Raw genomic sequence first — 19,030 nt, 5'->3', positions numbered from 1 at the left:
GCACGTTTGGCCCAGCATAGCATGTGCACGGGGAGTCACCCCCTCCTGTCTGCCATGCCAGACACTCCTTGGGAACGAGGCCTTCCCTGCAGCATGGCATGAGCCCGGTGCGCAGTAGGCATTCGTACATATTTACTGAGTGAATGAAAGCATTTGTGTGGCCCTGTTCATTGACACTTAACACAGCCAAGTGTCTTACGTTTCTGCATTCTGTTCACATAACCCACCCGTCAGTCTGTTCACTTGCAAACTAGACCAAGGCCACGTCTGATTCTATTTAAAGGACACTGATTTCCCTGACGGCTAACATGCAAACTGGTTTCCTCATGTGATCTCAGTAAAGGGCATTAAAATGCATCTTCCCGCTCGGTTAGGTCTCATGTGGAGAGCGTTTTTGCATTTTTCATCACCAGTTCCACACGATTGCCTGTTGGGAACTTTGACTCCTACTTATTGAATCATCACAGCTTTATGTTGATAAACTGGAAGTCCTTTTATGTTTGTTTGTTTTGCGGCAGTGTTGCACTATGTACTTCATGCTGGCTTTGAGCTCACTTGTAACCTAGGGTGGTCTTGGACTCGTGGTGATCCTTCTGTCTCAGCCTCTTGAGTGCTGGGATTACAGGTGTGTGCCAGAGTCTCAGTGTGTAATTCAGACTGGCCTCAACCTGCTGAAGGCCTCTTGCCTAAGGCTCCCAAGTCTGGGATTACAGGTGTAAGGTACTGTGCCGGGCGGAAGTCCATGTGAAAACAAATGGAATGTTTCGTGTGCTCTGTCCTTAGTTAGCGAGGGGGCGTGATGTCACACGGCTTCTGGGGCCTCTGGGACCCCTGCCTTCTGTTAAGGGCGACCTGGATGGAGATTGTGACGCAGCCGGCTGCGGGCTGTGAAATGTCGTCGCCTTGCTGCTCTGCCTGGGCTTCCGCTGTTTGCTCCCTGCGGATTGAGAGGCATTTCAGGCTCTATAGGCTCCCTTCGCCTTGGGCCACAGGGCTGGCCAGGCTGTTCCTAGTTCGTCTTCATGTCCTCCACCCTCTTGGCTTTCTTCTTTAGCCGGCACAGGATCTGTCGTGTGTGGTAACAGATGAGCCTGTATCCCCCCCACCCCCCAACAATGACGCACATCCTCTGCCAGCCCCATTCTATCCTGTTACTTGTTGATATTTTCTGATTATCAGAATGCAGATGTTCTCCGTCATTCAAAATGTGAGCCTAGAAGTGTGCCGATGTGGTGACCCGCCAACCGTCTGGGCAGGTGTCCCAGCTCACAGAGGAGATGCAAGTGCACTTTAATTTGTGGGGCCGTGCGGGTAACAATCTAATCCCAATCTGCTTTGTATGGGTTGTAGCTCCTTTCTCCGGCTCAGCAGCGAAGGTGGCTTCTTGCAGTTCTGCAGTACTCGTGCCCTGCCTGAGCACATCGCAGTGGCAAAACAATTTAGGTTTTTATTTCCTAATAACTTCTAGTCCTGAATTTAAGTGCAGATGTGTTCATGCACCCTGCACCCTGCACTCTGGAAACCAGGTCTTCCTTCCCTTGGCCCTGGTTTAGTGATGCTTCCCCTGCACTTCCAGTGCCAGATTGCAAGGAGCTCAAAGTAACCGGAATGCCGCAGGCCCTGTGTAGTGGCCAGAGAGCCACCCTGGCCCTAATCACAGCATTTGTGCCTTCTTCACTCCATGCATGGTTCATTGCATTTACTTAGTCTGTGTATTTCTAAAAGTTTTAGTGTCATGTACTACCTATAGTTACATTTTTGCTCACTGCTGTATTTTCATTCTTCTCTTTGGAAGTTAAAAAACCATTGGTTTGTATTCTTTTTTGTGTTTGGCATATTAGTCTTTTATTGTCTTCCCACAGTTGCTTTCCTCCTTTCCATGTTGACTGAATTCCTCCAATACTCAGGTTAAGAAAGGCCGAGCATTCCCACTGACCACCTGCTCTGTTGGAAAGCCCTGTACACGTTTGTTTTGGTTGACGCCTGGGTGAGACCGGAAGACCCAGGTCTCTGCAGGCAGTGGTTAAATGGGGCAGGTGGCGGAGCCACTGTGCCCAGAAGCCTGGGTAAGGGACACAGGGTCACTTGTGTGTTCCAGTGCTGTGCGCCAGGTTCAGGAAACGGAGCTTCTCACCTCCAAGCTAACAAAATTGGGCTCTGGGGTGGACGGAGAAGTTCCAGGGGCAGAGGGGAGGGTGTCAGTGGCTGCGAGGGGGCTGGGAGGAAAACTTAATCATTTCCAGTCTAAGAAGCCTAATTAATTACACGAGTGATTTCTCTGTGAGTAAGGCCCTTCCAGACCTGTGGGTGCCGAGTGGCTGGTATTCCAAGTATGTCCATCTGCATTTAAACAAGTTGCTCCGAGACAATCTGATTACGCGGTAGTTACTCTGGTGAGAATAGCGTCTCAGTGGAATGGAAACTTCATTTTGAGTCTAATATTAGACCTTGCTTTGGAAAATTCTTTTTAAATGATCACAAGCTGGGAATAGCAAAAGAATTTAACTTTCGACAGACAGCATTCACCAAGAATCTTTAACTGCTTTGCTGGGTCTCTGGGAAGGCGGATGCGAGGAGCTGGGCCAGCACCCCGCTGAGAGTCGGCCTGAGCAGGTGCCGGGTGCTCTGTGGCCAAGAAGCCCCCAGTCGGCTTCGCTCAAAATATTTTCATTCCTTGGCTGTGAGCAGACCAGGATGAAAATCATTAGGGTGCCTAATTGCCTAACAGTCTGAATGCCTGGGCCTGCAGCTCTTGCTGCTGCATGGGGGTCTAAGGCAGAGTGGAAACTGCATGGAGTGGGGAAGGGGCTGGTGACCCAGACCCAAGCCACTTTCCAGGTTGGTCCTGAACTCGCTGAACCTGGCCTTGACAGAATATTGGTTTGTCTGGCTGCTCTGTCTCATGAACTCGGCCAAGTTACTGTTAGCTAAGCCTTAAGGACTCCCCCACAGCCTGTCACTTAAAAAGAAATAAAAAGCTTAACTGATCATGAAGTTTCCAGATCATGTCTACTTTGGCTTTAGTTATTTATTTGGCACCGGAGATTGAACTCAGGACCTTGCACTTGGAAGGCAGGCACTGGAACCACTGAGCTAAATCCCAGGCCCTACTTTGGCTTTGTTTATGGATGTATGTTAGGTGCCTCGATTCGGCAAAACCAGTATTGGTGTTTGAGAAATTATTTTATTTTAAAGATTTTCCTAAAATTGAAATTCGTCTTTTAATCGCTGTGTGTTATTTAGTGTTTTCCCCCTCCAGCTAAGCTGATGGCAGTTGATGGTGCCGTCGAATTGGGAAGAAACGTTAATAAAAGTGTAAGGCCGCCCTGGGACTGCTGGCCCCGTCGGCTGGGCCCTGGTGTGGTCTCTGCTCACACCAGCTCTGGTTGGTGGCCCTGAGCTGGGCCTGGAGAGGAGGAGGCGAAGCTCAGGAGTGTCCGAGTCTGGTCACTGCGTTGGCCCAGGTGGCCCATCGGGGTGGAGCTGGCGTTCAGCCCGAACCCCCAATTTGGGAGCTCAGGCGTGCCCTTCCCGCTGCAGTTGTTCTTAAGTTTTCTGGCCTTAGGGTCCTCTAAACACTTAGAAATGACTGAGGACCCCCGAACTTTTATTCTAGCTTTTGATATTTACTTCATTTGAGTAAAACTGAAATTTAAAACATATTTACTCATTATGTATTTATTCTTTATTTTTTGTAGTGCTAGAGAGCAAACCGAGGGCCTAATACCTGCTAGGCAAGTGCTCTGCTACCAAGTGTAAATAACATTTTTATTAAAAATAACCATGTACTGCTGCGCAAGTGCAAGGACCCGAGTTCGATCCCCGGTTCCAAAAAAAAAAAAAAAAAAAAAAAAAAAAACCATGTAGGGCCAGGGATGTAGCTCCGTGGTTCCGGCGCCTGTCTTGAAAGTACAAGGTCCTGAGCTCGTTCCCTGGTACCAAAAACAACAACAACAACAACCAACAACCATGTTTTCAAATAAAATAGTAGGAACAGTTGTTTATCTTTGTTGCATCTCTGCTACCCAGCTAGGTGGGAGGCTGCTGGACCCTCAGCCTTCTGCCTCCTGCCTGTGCAGTATTGTGCCTGGAGGAAGTACACGGAGTTGTCCTCACATAGATAGGTGTTTGGAAAAGGGAGAGACTTTTTTTTTTTTTGGTACCAGGGATCGAACTCGGGTCCTTGCGCTTGCACAGCAGGTGGCGAAACCACTGAGCTACATCCCCGGCCAGGAGAGACGTTTTAGTAGCTTTTTCGGACAATCCTGGATATTCTCTTTTGTTACTACACCGGAATCCCCAAGTGGTCGTTTCTTTTTCTTCTTCCCTTGGTGTTTGGAGTCAGGCTCTCACCGTGTAGCCCAGACTGGCTTTAGACTTGGGCAGCCCTCTGAGCCCTGAGCGCTTCGATGACAGGCGTGCGCCACCGTGCCCGGCAAGTGGTAATTTCTTAAAGGGTAACTGCAGTGTAGAGTCTGAAATCATGCCAAGGGACTTTTGGTATTCTGTCTGGTTAAAACCCTCTGGCCCAGCTGGGCATGGTGGTGCACGCCTGGGGTCCCAGCACTTGGGAGGGTGAGGCAGCAGGATCCCTGAGTTCAGGACCAGCCTGGGCTTCACAGGGAGACCCTGTCTAAAACAAATAAAACCAAACCAACAACCTAAAATCCTTTGCTCTAAAGTCATCTGTACTGAATTCTGAGTAATACGTGTAGATGCACATGTACCCCTCTCCAGAAAGTAGATCTAACCCTCCAGGCCCGCTTGGGGGTGTGACAGGCTTAGTGACTTGCTTCCACAAATAGGACTAGGGAGAGGGAAGCAGAGTGACTTCCCAGTGGAGAAGCGGGGAGCCCCTGTATCGGAGGGGTGAAGGTGAGTCAGTGCTGTTCTGAGGTGTCCCCCACCCCCATGGGCCACCCCAAAACCCACAACCCGGGGGGCCTGAGCGGAGGCCGGGAGCTGTGACGGCTGTGCGTGCTCTGCCCCGGACTGGGTAGTGGGACAGAAAGAGGCCATTGTGGGGCTGGGCAGGGGCTCAGTGCCAGAGCATTTGCCTAGCTCGCTTGAGCCCTGGGTTTGATCCCTAGCACCGAAGGGGAAAAACCAAACCAACCCAACCCAAGAAGACATTTTTGGGAAAACAAGTAAAATCCAGTTAAGCCTGGCGTTTAATAGTCACGCGTTGACGTCGGTTTCTTCATTTTGGCAAATCTGTCACGTAGTACAAGATGTAACCCTGGAAACTGGGTGGAGGGTGCGGAACTTTGTACTGTCCTCGCCACTTTTCTGTAAGTCTGAGATTGTTTCTTTTTGTAAATCCATTGTTCAGGAGGGGCCTTGAGGGGAGGAACGGGACAAACTAAAACTTATTTAAAAAAATAAATGCATTGTTCTACCTTATACTGAGTGGACCACTCACCCAGGCATGGTTCACTGAATTACGCCGATGTTCCAAACATTGACACAGTAGATTACTTGATCATTGCTATCACCACCTAGCCCATCAAAAAGGTCCTTAACTATGGAGAAGCTGTCACGCATCTGGTGGGTATGAATTTCCACAAATTCAAATTTTCTGATGAAAGCTCAGTTTTTATCACTGGTAGCAAATGCCACCTGTGGTTTTCCTTGACGTGGCAGGCTTGTTTTGTTTATTTTCACAAAAATATCCACCCAGCACCCAGGTCTGAATAAACCATAGTTTATCTGATAGTCATTCCTCCAAGTAAAAATGACATTCGGGCCGGGGATTTAGCTCAGTGGTTCTGCCGCCTGCCTCGCAAGCGCAAGGTCCCAAGTTCAATCCCCGGTACCAAAAAAAGAAAAATGACATCCGGTGAAACAGTGGCTTGGGCCTAGGATATAGCTCAGCGGTAGGGCACTTGCCCAGTCTGCCTGAGTGCCTGGGCTAGCCCTCTTCCTTGCTCAGATGTCACACAAGTGCCAGAGCCTCAAGACAGCCGTCATGCTTGGGATACTTCATTTGTGGGTGACTCTGCCCTCCTCTGTGTGTGCGCTCTGTGAACAGTGAGCGTGTGTCCCATTTGCTGTGGGCCGGGTCAGGTGCCCTTACCTCATCAGTCGAAATACCAGCACAGTGGAGAAGACCAGTGACATTTTATATTCCTAGGAAATAGTGTGACCCCAGTGCCTTAGGGTCCTGAGGGTCCCCAGAGGCCCGCGGACCATCCTGAGAGAAGCGCTCCACTCACGTGAAGTTGCTCAGATGTCACAGAGGAAGGGCTGCGGAGCTGAGCACCACTTCCCTGAGGAAGTAGAGACCTGGGGTGCAGGACAGCGTGTGTAGAAGCCGACACACTTCTGGCCCAGCTGTCATGCTTTTAATGGCTCAGGAAGCTTCTCCATTTCCACACCATTTAAAAATGCTTCAGTGCAGTGGTATCAAATTTTTGCTGCATAAGGTTTGCTATTTTTACAATAATTATATATAAGCTATCATTTGGTGAATCCAGAAAATTATCTCTTAAACTTGGTTTTCTTTCCTTTAAAGGTAAATCTCACCTGGCTATTGTACAGCGGGTAAACAATGAGGGAGAAGGAGATCCATTTTATGAAGTTCTGGGAATTGTCACCTTAGAAGATGTGATTGAAGAAATCATCAAATCTGAGATTCTAGATGAAACAGATTTATACAGTGAGTAGCGTTGTCTGAGTGTCATTTCCCCCACCTCTACTTTTGCTGTCACGCTGTCACTGACATTTCTCCTCCAGTCCTATCTGCTGTTGGAACTGCACTCAGCACGTGGAGGCTGCCGCACCTCCCAGTGGTTTCCAGGCCTTTGGAGGGGCGAGGAAGGGGAGATTCTGTGGCAGTGTTCTCTTGAAAAGCCCACATCGCCTGACTGTTAATCTACACCTTCCTTGCTGGAAAAAGGTTTCTTGAATTTCAAATGTATCTTTACTGATTGATCTTTACTCAATTTTCATTTTATACATCTAAGCAGATTATTCTCAAATAAATTTGTTTTTCCTTAAGTTTATAATTCATGTATTTAAAAAGTGAACGAGTGAGCCAAATTGATGGCTGGCAGCTGATGACACTTCCTGCTCTGAAACCCGGGGCCCCAAGTGGAGGTGAGGTGCAGGCACAGCTGGCAGGACGAGGCCGGAGGCGGACCAGCAGGGGACACACAAGAATGCATTTCTGCTGTCCTCTGCTTCCTGCTGGCTTTTGGGAGGCAGATGGGGACTGGAGTGGCACCCTGGGGCAAGAGGAGGAGGTGTGTCCAGGTGTGGATTCTTCGGATGGGGCAGCTGTGGGCTGCGTCCTGTCTCAAGTGTTGCCTGGCTGCTGGAGCTTCAGCCTCCGCCCTCAGCCCAGGCTTAGCGAGTGAGCCTCCTCCAAGGGTGTCATAACGCAGAGGGCCCACAGTGGGTGCAGGGGCAGGGCCGGCTGGGTGCAGAAGGAGTGTCAGATGTGAAAGCTGCCTTGGGTTGGGTGTGGACGTGGACCGTGGACCTCGCAGTGGGGTGGGCACTGCCATGAAGCCCTTGGCTGGGCGGAGTGATTATTCAGCCTCTAGAAGAGGGCACCCTGCCCTTTTACAAGTAAAGTCGTCCATCACCTTTGAAGAATATTTTATATCTAGCTGATGATTATCTTCTCCCTGCCGGAGTCTGTTTTACCCTTTGACACTTCAGGGTAGGCAGAGGCCTCAGGACAGAGGACGGACGCTGCTGTTAGTGTGTTTACATTCTTTTCCTCCTGCCTCCCAAGCCATCTAACGCCCCACCCTGTGCATCTCCGTAGATTTATGTGAGAAAGACAGTGTGACATTCATGAGATCTTAGCTTCTTTGGTTTTATAGAAATATTAGTTGAACAACTTTTAAACCTTGATTGGACTGGTTTCCTATAGAAGTTCTGCCCGGAGCGCCTTGCTGGTGTAAAGTGCTGAACTTGTGATTCCAGGTGTATCCCATTTATTTATTTATTGAAGTTAATTAATTTCTTTAGTTGATTGAACCCAGGGTCTTCACAACAAGCAACGTTCTCAGCTTTTTATTTTCTCTCTTGAGACAGGGTCTCTCTCAGTTGCCCAGGCTGGGTGTGAGCTGGTGATCCTCCTGCCTCAGCCTCCTGGAGTGATGGGATGATGGGCATGTGCTACCACTTCCAGGTTATATTCGTGATCTAGGTGGACCGGGATGGATGATGCACATCGCCATTAGAAAATTATTTTAAAGCTTTGTATTGATTTACACTGTCTGGTTCTCAAAAGAACTTGCGATAAAAGAAAAGTATAAAATGTGATTGCCTTCTCTCCAGGAAAAGCCTTGTAATCAGTCTGTTTCTCACTGAGCAGGAAGTGTTAATGCAGTGACTCATGGTTCTTGTGGATGGAGCAAGCAATTGGAGTCTTGTCCTTCAGCCAGTTTTTTCTTGATCATTACTTTGTTCAGAAAAATACTTGAAAAATGGTTTTGTATGAGATGACTTCTATATTAGGGCTTGGCAAACCACAGCCTGAGTGCCTGCTGCCTGGTTTTGAATGATGGTTTTCACATTTTTTAATGACTGAAAAAAGTCAAAAGAATAATTAGTCTGTGACAAGTAACAGTTAAGCGAAGTTTCAGTTTCAGGGTCCGTAAATAGAGCTTGGTTGGAGCACTGCTGAGTGGCAGCATGGGCTTGTTGTCGCCAACTGTAAGGGACAGGGCTGGAATGCGGCCCGGGCCTTGTGGACATCCTTGCCGGCCCTGTCCGACGTCCTCCCCTCCGGAGCTCCCCTGACCTGGAGTCTCTGCTCTGGGTAGTGATTCGGGGCCAGGTTCCGCAGTGTTCTGGTGCGCTCTTGTTTCCTGAGGGGTTTGTGTGTGTGTTTATTTTCTTTGAGGGGCTCTTGAAGGCGGGGCATGGCAGTTCTGCCCTGGAGTGTGGTGACCGTGGCCCTCGAGAGTCGAGAGTTGCACTGCCTCGGCCAGTCTGCTGCCTTGTGGGCTTTTAACCTCCCACACACGTGGTGTCTAAACACCTCCGGGCCCTCTCAGGTCACCGAGGTGACCCTGGGGTCATTGCCGATTTGGTGAGGCTCTCCTACCCCGGACAGAGTCTAGCTTTCCGTTTCATCCAACAGGAGCCCTGACCTAACAACTGTATGTCCTTATTGTTTTCTCTTTTCTTTCTTTTTTTTTTTTTTTGGTACCGGGGATCAAACTCGGGTCCTTGAGCTTGCACAGCAGGCGGTGAAACCACTGAGCTAAATCCCCGGCCCTCTTTTCTCTTTCCTCTCTCAGCTGATAACAGAACGAAAAAGAAAGTGGCCCACCGTGAAAGAAAGCAAGATTTTTCTGCCTTTAAGCAGACAGACAGTGAGATGAAGGTTAAAATCTCCCCGCAGCTTCTCCTGGCCATGCACCGTTTCCTAGCAACAGGCAAGTGCACTTATCTCTGTTTTGATCTCTGCCAGCCCCAGGCCGCTAGTGCTCAGCACCACTGAGGGGGGCTGGGGGTGGAGACCCGGAAATGGGGTGATGAGTAATGCCACTTTTGTGTTTTGTTTTTGTTTTTTTGTTTTTTTGTTTTGTTTTGTTTTTTTCTCTTTAAATTCTCTCCTCTCCTGTGTTCAGTGTCGGCATGAACCCTCTGAGACATTTACCAGGGGTGGACCAGTAACTTAAAATTGGTCTGAAAGGTAAGGACAAATGTCAGAGCCACACTGCATGTGTACGGTGGGCCAGGTCCTCTCCTTGCAGCTGAGCCCACAGGGCAGCTGTGTCGAGTAGGCTGACAGTGCAAACCAGACTCCCCTCATTTGATTGGACAGTTGAGTACTTCTCTCTGCAGCTTGCCCTGGAGGAACAGTTGGACATCAGTGGTAATGCAGGTGCTATATTTTGCAAAGAAGAAAAATAGATTTTTCAGAATGAAATCTTTGTCTTTTATGTCTTCTAATGAAATCAGAGATTCTGAGGACTTTGACATGGATTTCTTGGTGGCCTCTTCAAATGAGATTACTAGCTTAGGCCCACTGTAGAAGGCAAGTATGCACATCACTAAAGCCACCCCTAGCCGGCACTGACTGCCGGGTCAGGGTCCAGTGGTCTCGGCCTGACCACCCCCACTTCCCTGTGGCCTTCTTGGGGAGCCGAGCTCTGTTGGCCTGGGGGAGTAAGAAAATCCAAAGGTGCCCAGAGCCTTGTAGAAGATGTCTGTTTCCAAGATGTGCAGCCAGTACCTTTCGGCTGCATGCAGCATACCTAAAATATTTTGAAAAGGAGGCCCCCAGCAGCCACGGGATGGAGTTCCACCTGCACTGCCAATGGTGGAAGTGCTCACAGTGTAATATTCGCGACAGGGGAAGATGTCCACGGTACGGCGTGACGTGGGAAGACGCACCGCAGAGAACTGTGTGCCTTAGGGTTGTGATGGTGTCTCTCTCTGCACACATGTGCACACCCACACAGGCACATGTGCCCAGGCAAAGCACTGGAAAGAAATGCTCACCAAATTGCTCTGCACAGTTAGCTAGCTGGTTGGCTTATAGATGACTTTTATGTTCTTACCTTTTTCCTATTTTTCTAATTTTCTGCAATGGACTATCATTACTGAAAAGTTGCAGAAGGGAGTTCAGAATTTATACCATTCACACATAGCAACGAATTAAAAAATGAGATCTTTAACTTGCTTAATATTCTCTTAAAAGTTCTGGTGGTCTTGTTCCTCAACATTTCAGAACCACACATTTGCTAGGTGTAGCGGTGAGGGCCTGTGATGCCAGCTCTCGGGAGGCTGAGACAGGAAGATTCAGAGTTCAAGGCCAGGCTAGACTACAGAGTGAGTTCAGGGCCAGCCTGGACTACACAGTGAGACCCTGTCTGAAAAGGAAAAGCAAACCAAAACAAAAAACAATAAAACACTGAATGTTATCCTACTCTGCCTCTGAGCCATCATAAGGCCCAGTTTCAAAAGAGCAGCCAGAAGTCAGTAATTTCAATGTCTGTCATTTGAAATACAGTTTCTCCCTTTGTAAATGCTGCCCAACAGAACTCGTTTGTTGGCGGTTGGAGTGCATGTTGATGTGTGCACGGCCTTGCTTTGGTTCTGAACCCCGCCCTGGGTGGTCCCGGAATTTCTCAGAGCGGCTGTGGGGAGACGGGCCTGTGGGGAGACGGGCCGCAGAGCCGCCGGACTAACCGCACTGCGCCGGGCGCTGGCGCCCTCCTGTGGCTGTGGTTGGACAAACCCTTGTGCTTGGGGGAGGCCCTGCTGGCACTCGAGCTGCTGCTGCTCGGTCTCATTCCCATCGGTCAGCAGTGCAGGATGTTTTCCTGAAGGAGACGCCCATGACAGGTTAAAGGAAGATAAAAGGGGCAACGATGAGACTTCAGCATTTTCTGATTTCTCCCAGGTAATCTGTCCCTGGAGGATCACCAAACGGAAGTCTTGTTCATCCGCGTGGATCGCTTTGATGCCAAGTGTTCTCACTGAACGCCTTACTGACTAGCGTCATCTTTTCCGTCCACTTGAGTGTAATGTCGAGTTGTGTTTATGTCTATAGAAGTAGAAGCATTTAGCCCATCCCAGATGTCAGAGAAGATCCTTCTAAGACTGCTAAAGCACCCCAATGTCATCCAGGAGCTGAAGTATGACGAGAAGAACAAGAAAGCCTCAGAGTACTACCTCTACCAGCGAAACAGACCCGTAGACTACTTCATCCTCATTCTGCAGGTCAGAGGGTTACTCAGCATCGGTTTGCATCCCCGAGTCCCCGCCTTGCAGGGTGGAGGAGGCCTGGTGCAGGCCAGTGGCTCACAAGGGTTATTTTGTCCTTACCTTACTGTGTTGGGGAGAATTTCATCTCTTTGTCTTCATGTGTATGAAGTGACTGGAACACAAAGTCATGACTTGAGCTACTTTATTTGCCAATACTAAAAGGCTGAGTGTGACTGCTGAGGCTCTGAGTCAGACGAAGAATGGTGAATGAGGTTGTCGGTGGTTTTTAGGGTTTGGGGAAGCTCCTGTCCCTACCCCAATCTTGGTGGGTTTTTGAAATTTATTATCATGGGTTCCTTAGTTCTCTTTGTATCACCTTTTCTCTTTTCCCTCCCTCCATAGGACTTGACCATGAGATAGCTTGGTGACTAAGAGATATCTTGTGTCTCTTCCATTAACAACATCAAAACAATGCATTCATTATTTTTATCCCTTGTAACTAAACAGACCCTGTGTGATGGGAATGAATATGATACTGACAGCCCCCAGGCAGGGATAACGACTTCCTTCTCACTGTAAACCTAATCCAGCATGGGGATGGGCCACCCATTCTGAACCCTTTGAAGGGCTTCCAGGCCGGAGATCGGTAGAAGGCCGTGTTATGTCACACTTGCGCTGCAGGCGGTGCAGCCCTTTGCATGGAGGCCACGGTGGGCATCACAATGAATAAAAGCCTAGTTTTATTGATTTCTGGTGCCTCTTTATAGACAAAGCATCTTTTTCAGGAAACCTGAGTTTATTTCAAATCAAGAATATTGGCCCCGTAAGCTTGCTGGTATTTCTTGGTTATTGCCTAGATATGAACTGGAAGTCCCATTGCAAGAGTATAATTAGTACGTGAAAGGCCCTGAAATTTGCATGAGTCCAGCAAGGCCCCAGTTACCTAAATGAATTATGAAATTTATTTTTATTTGGAACTCGCTCTTCTCAGATGTGTAGCTGTCAGAAACGCCTGCAGTGATGGGCCCATGGAGGCCTGCGACTGAGCAGCATCGTGTCTCTGGAAAGAGGAGTAAGGAGCAGGAAGCCCCTCTGGCGTTGGGGGACTAGCGAGGGCTTAGAAGCTCGTGTTTCTGGGCTCTGGTTCAGTGCCCTGGGTCTTCTGCGAACCTTAATCTTAATCACTTCTTTTTCTCTGGAGATACATAAGCTCGAAACTCTGAGGGAACTAGAAGAGATGTATTTTATTCATTGTAATGAGGAAACAAAACATTCATAATTCACATAAAAGCCAGATAGGACTATTCCATGAACCACTAGAAACTCTGACATTGAAGACTGTTATGTGAGAGAATTGGAAGATTGGTTTTATTAATTTTAGCAGTGACATCAGAAACCAGGTGGCTCCCTATTCTTGTTGAGTTAGTGTTTAGTTGTGAGTCAGTAATGCTCTGTTGCTATACCAAAAAGCCATAGATCTTAAATTATATGGAAAGGGACTTTATAATCTCTGTCCGTTTAAAAGTGGTGAACCTTTTAAAGATTTTTTTTTGATAAGGCCAAGCCATTTTAGGTATATATACCTATATTTGATTATTTCTTCATGTTACATGCTTACATAAATGTGACAAGTGTACTGAACTGAGGATGGCATGGGGATCTTATAAATAGTGTGTGTGCTGGAGGCCAGGCCTATGCAGGCGTTTAAACTGTGGATTGGGGGCCAAGTCCTGCTCTTGCAGATCAGACAATTCCCTGAGGGCCCGGAGAGTAGCAGAATGAAACGCCTGGCGTAGCTGCCATCATTTGCAAAGCACACTCCATCCTCAACCATCGCCACTGCAAACGGGGGTGCCTGGGATGGCGCGTGCTCCCCCGCATTTCAGAAACACAAGTCAGAGGGAAGCAGTGCCATCTGCCTTTCCTCCTTGGCCTCCGGGCCACAGATGCCCCTCCTTTGCAATGTTAGAAAAACTCCTTAAGTAAGCGTTGTTGGGACTGTTCTTGTACTAGAAACACATCATTGTTGTTTTTTTTTTTTTTGGTACCGGGATCGAATTCGGGACCTTGCGGTTTCAAGGCAGGCAGTGGAACCACTGAGCTAAATCCCCGGCAGAAACACATCATTTTTTAAGAGTGGGCCCTTGGATGAAATGAAGTCTAATTTATTCAAGGTGAATGATTTAAATAAACTTAAAAGAATATTTTGTAAGTTATATAATACAAAGTACACACTTCCCACTACATATACATAAAACTAAAATTTCAGGTTTACCCAAAAAAGTAGGGTTTTTTTTTTTCGGTACCAGGGATCAAACTAGGGTCCTTGCACTTGTGCAGCAGGTGGTGAAACCACTGAGCTAAATCCCTGGCCAAAAAAGTAGATTTTTAAGCTACAGCGTATTGAGGGATTGATCAGGGCAAAGCTAAAAACACAGTAGAGCGTGACAAAATCTTATTATCTCTCTGCCTTAAATAACTTAACAAAATATACATATAAAAGTAGAAGTGGTGGAAAACATTTCTGTCATCATAAAAGAACAAGCATACCAAGAAAAGTTATATGGTACTTTAAAATTACATAACTAGTAAAATAAAACTAGCAGATTTTTGAAAACCAAACATAAGCCAGAGAGAAGTACTTTTGTTTTGTTTTATTATTATTATTTTGGCGCCGGGGATCAAACTCAGGACCCTGTGCTTCGGAGGCAGGCGGAGGCACCGCTGAGCTAAATCCCTGGCCCCAGAGAAGTACTTTTTAAAAACTTATGTGACTCATAGTAAGATCATATATTATTCACAGTGTACATTCTAGTAATTACAAACAGGTATAAATTTCATAAAATCCCTACATAGATGTTAATAAAGTTAAACTAGAAACAAAAAATTCACAATTTAAAAGTACTAAACATGGTGATGTTTGTCTGTAGGGCACAGAACGGTTCATATATGTCCTCATTTGTGTAAGAGGAAAAAAACTGCACTTGACTGTCACACAGGCACATATATATATACAATTGGAATTTCCCTGAAATGTTGCTCAGGAACCTGGTAGTAATTGTTCCTTCTCCATTGGAGATGTGCAGGGCCAGGACAGAAGGAAATTGAAGCATTTCTCCCTTGTATGGCTTGAATTTCTTAGCATGTGCATGTCTTATCTATTTAATCACTTAAAAATAGAATTAATGGTAAAATAAAAGCCCTAAATAGCAACAGAATTAGGGAAAAATACATGGGATACCTTAAAATAGATAATATACCATAAAAGACTATTAATAATGTAAATACCATCTGTACAATATATCAGAATTTTAAGAAACTTTCTCTAAGTACTTAAAACAGAGAGAACTATAATTAGCCCCCAAAAAGAGCAAAGCAATAAAGTAAAAAAGAAAAGTAAAAATTGTCATAAAAAATAAACTCAAATGAGAAAGCCTTTACAAACCACAAATCAAGATTTGATGTTTTAAAAGATTAATAATATCAATACTGCCTTGGCATAATTAATGTAATAAAAGAGAAAAAAATAAGTTTTTTCTTCCCCCTAAAAATCTGGAACAAAGGATTTAGTAGGGAAAAATAGAACTGTAGGGAACTGCCGAAGATTTCTGCGTTAGAGCAAGACAAGATGAGAACTGGGTGTGGTGGCACACGCCTGTGATAACCCCAGCCCTCCCTCGGGAGGCTGAGGCAGGAGGATCACCTCAAATTTGAAGCCAGCCTGGATCACATAGTTCAAGGCCATCCTGAACTACAAAGGGAGACCCTGCCTCAAAAAAAAAAAAAAACAGGTGAAGGGCTATTCACAGACACTCTGCGATGGACATGGGCTCAGTCCTCACACCAGTTAGATGAACGGCTAAGCTCACTAAAAGGCAGCAAGAGTAATGCCATCCCCAGAGACTTATTCATGTGACGTGTCTGAATTTGGTTTATTTTAGGGTGAAAAGCTAGCTTACGGACGGCTAAACAAAATGTGCCACATTACTTACTAAAGCAATAAAAAAGTTCTTACGCTTAGGTCAGTAGAGATCTGTTAATAGTTAAACATCAAAAGTATAAATAGACACAAAAAGGGCTATAAACTGCTTATATCCTTAAATTAACACTCACATCTAAATGCATCATAGTTTACAAAGTATCTATAAATTACACCAAATCTATTATAAAATAGTTTACATGCCTAATAGCTAATAAATTAGATATGATAATGAGGGGTCATTGTGCAATAACTAAAGAGATGGAAAGCATATACCAAAGTTAAAAATTTGCATATGCACAATATTTATAACTGCAAAAGATTATTCTAATAAAATGTGATGGATCGCTGTATAATTTATATAATTGGTATTTTACAATGAGCCATTCATTGGTCCTTTGAGGAGTAAAATGTCCAAATAGCAAATGAAAAGTATGCTTGCTCTTTCACCGCACAGGACCTAGGTGTGACGTTAGCAAATGCAGCAGGGAGGAGAAGCGGTGGGTTTTTCTTAGCTCATTGTATATTTGACAGAATATTCTTTCCCCCTGGAGGGTTTTTTTCCCCTCTTGTTGACTTCATGGTTCAGATTAAAAAGATACTCTTTTTAAAAATTCTTTTCAGTTGCCTTATCCATGTTCTTTAAAGCTTCTGATGTGGGTTCAACAGAGTTTTCCCTAAAGTAGGAGTTGTTGTTTTGTTGAGGTAACATATTGGAAGGTATCTTAGTTACTTTCTGGTTGCTGGCCAGCATCCAGGTCAATCTGTGGCAAGATGTGAGCTCCAAGGCTTGCGTGGCTGCACCCCTGTGGCACCATTGGTGGTTGCAGCTCTGGTGGCTTCTCTCTTGGGCTGGCTGTGCCCACTCCTTACAGCTTTCCTCAGATGATCAAGGTTCCTGGCTTCTCCAACCTTCTGGGGTCTCCACAGCACCTAGGCTTCACACACTGTCCCCTCAGGTGCACTGCCTGGCCTCCCAGGCCCTCTTCTGAAATCTGGGTGGAAGCCTTTCTGATCTCACAACTCTTGCATTCTGCATGCACCTAAAACCAGCACCTTGTGGATGACACCAAAGCCTGGCTGCCAGGTGGAGCAGCAGCCAAGCTTCCTTCTCTCCTGGTTATGGGGGTCAAGTGCCTTGACCTCTGAGCACAATGAACCCAGTCCTGAGGAACAAATTTCCTAAACCACTGCCCTTCTGGGACATAGTTCCCTGAGGCTCTCTTCTCAAAGCAGTCTTTCACCTCTGCAATTTTGAGGCTGCAGAGGGTTGAGTCCTGTTGGTTCTTGTGATACCCTTAGGCCATCTTTTCTATTGTCCTGTTCCAAAGTACTTGGCTTTTTATTGTTAATCCTTTCAGCAGCCATTCCATCCTTGTAGGCTGAAACTTTATTGGGACTTCCTTTCTGGCCAAACTCTAAACTTTTAAAATCATTCTGCTGGGTCATTTGCTCTTGATTCTCACCATAAGTCTGGCTAAAAGCCCCCAACTATAGCCGTGCTACCAGCTCAGCATTAGACTGCCTTGAAAATTCTTCTACCAGGTTAATTAGCCCACTGCACCTAATCCCAGTCTCCTGCAAATTCTTTGGACATGAGCAAAATGCAGACCAATTTTCTCCCAGAGCATAGTACACAGTGTGGAGTCCAACTGCCAGTGCAGTCCCTGTTCCCAACAGAAGCAGAAACCTCCTGAGCCTGGCCTTTACCAGCTGCATTTCTATCAGCAGTCTGGTCCTCTGAGCTCCGACCAGAATCTCCCAGCGAGCTTGGCTTGCAGCATTCCAGGGCTGCTGCTTCAGCTGGCATCTCCAAAACTTTGCAAGCTCTTTCCTTAAGCCAGTTGCAAAGGTTCCTGAACCATATAGTCAGGTAGCGTCACTTCTCTGGTATGAATCTGTTTGCTACCTTCTTGCTGGAATAAAACACCTGCCACCCACAGGTTCAAGGCCCACTCTTTGTGGAGCTTTCAGTCCATCATTGGCTAGCTCCAAGGCAGGGCAGCAGGGCCGAGGGGCTGGCAGAGGAGGCAGTTCATGGCGTGGCCGTGGCCAGCAGGAGGCAGCAAAGGAAAGACTTTCCTTTCCCTGCCATCCACGCCCAACATGGCCTTCCTGTTATCCACACCCAGAGCTTTGCTAAGCCACTGAACTAATCAGTTACCCTGCACCCTGCATCCAATATCACACCCACGATCCAGGCACTTCCCATACCCCTACCTAAGAGGCTTTGAGGGGAGTCTAGATATAAGCCGTAACCGAAATGTACAGCCTTGACAGTACTTAATATGGTTTCACCTCCTATTGGGAGGAGAATTTAAGCTGTGAATACCAAATTTTCTGCCAGGCGTGGTAGCACATGCCTGTAATTCCAGCACTGGGGAGGCTGAGGCAGGAGGATCACTTGAGTTTGAGGTCGATTTTGGGCTACGTCGTGAGTTCAAGCCAGCCTGAACTGCATAGCGAGACCTTGTCTCAAACCACAAACAAAACAAAACAACCCCACAGATTTTCTTACAGGGTTTTGAATGTCAAGTCTTTGTGTCCCAGTGTACTAATGGAGCTGCGGTTTTAAGTTCAGGTAATAGACCCATTTTAAAGAAAAAAATTACTTGGACTCTCAGCAGTGACCCTATTTTTAAAAGTTACCTTAAATAAATATGTATAAATATGAGACTGGGTCTTAGCTCCTTTTGCTTAAAGTGCTTACTCATGACTACAGGGCAAAACCAATTTGCAAATTACTTAATTCTAAATGTAAATAGATGTAGAGAGTAAATGTGGAGCTGTACGCTGGTTGGCTCAGGGGCTGCTTTCTGTGCTGGGACCAGGCGCTGTGCATGAGCGTGGTGGCCTGGGCCCCAGGTGTCTGGGAGGGAGGGAGGGAGGGAGGCAGGGCTGGCACCCCGGCCGCCTTGGGGCTGCTCCGCATGTCTGGACGGCGCCGGCCGTCACTGGGTGTCCACTGGCGGGACCGGGTTACGTGCACGTGAGCCCAGCCCTGACCCTTGAAGCTCGGCGTCTCTCACACCCCGGTGGGCACAGACTCCCTGTCCTGCCTCGGTCGCCTCAGGCAGACCCGGAACACTGCTGTGCTGACACGCGAGGCTCGGCCAGAGGGCTGGAGTTGCAGCTCGCACAGGGAGGTGGTCAGCCCAGCGCTGACACCCGGTGGTCGCGTTTGGTTAGAAGATGGCTGACCAGATGGTTCAGAGGGGATGGATTAACTTTGGACCACCGAAATGTAAGAGAAGGGAAACATTTATGGAGCAAACTTAGAGTCCCCCCAGGCCCACGCCACAGCCAGACAGCAGGCGGACAGTCCAGACGGCGTCCGTGGGCACTGCCCTTCGCCAGGCTGCTGGCACAAAC

General features: G+C 47.1%; 1 protein-coding gene across 4 annotated transcripts in view; it reads left to right on the top strand.

Annotated features, from left to right (window-relative positions):
* The window catches only part of Cnnm2 (cyclin and CBS domain divalent metal cation transport mediator 2), a 137,049-nt gene that overhangs the window by 101,830 nt on the left and 16,189 nt on the right, over positions 1-19,030 (top strand). For all 4 annotated transcript variants that reach the window (XM_087185855.1, XM_087185854.1, XM_021245642.2 and 1 more), the window contains 3 exons: positions 6,515-6,658; positions 9,261-9,398; positions 11,525-11,694. In XM_087185855.1, the coding sequence (XP_087041981.1) occupies positions 6,515-6,658; positions 9,261-9,398; positions 11,525-11,694 (452 nt within the window). The remainder of the gene's footprint in view (positions 1-6,514; positions 6,659-9,260; positions 9,399-11,524; positions 11,695-19,030) is intronic.

The sequence above is a fragment of the Heterocephalus glaber genome, unplaced genomic scaffold (genome assembly GCF_053883595.1).
Source record: "Heterocephalus glaber isolate CG9 unplaced genomic scaffold, H.glaber_assembly_v1.0 deba00001498, whole genome shotgun sequence".
NCBI lineage: Eukaryota > Metazoa > Chordata > Mammalia > Rodentia > Bathyergidae > Heterocephalus > Heterocephalus glaber.
This window is presented reverse-complemented; position numbering and strand designations above follow the sequence as displayed.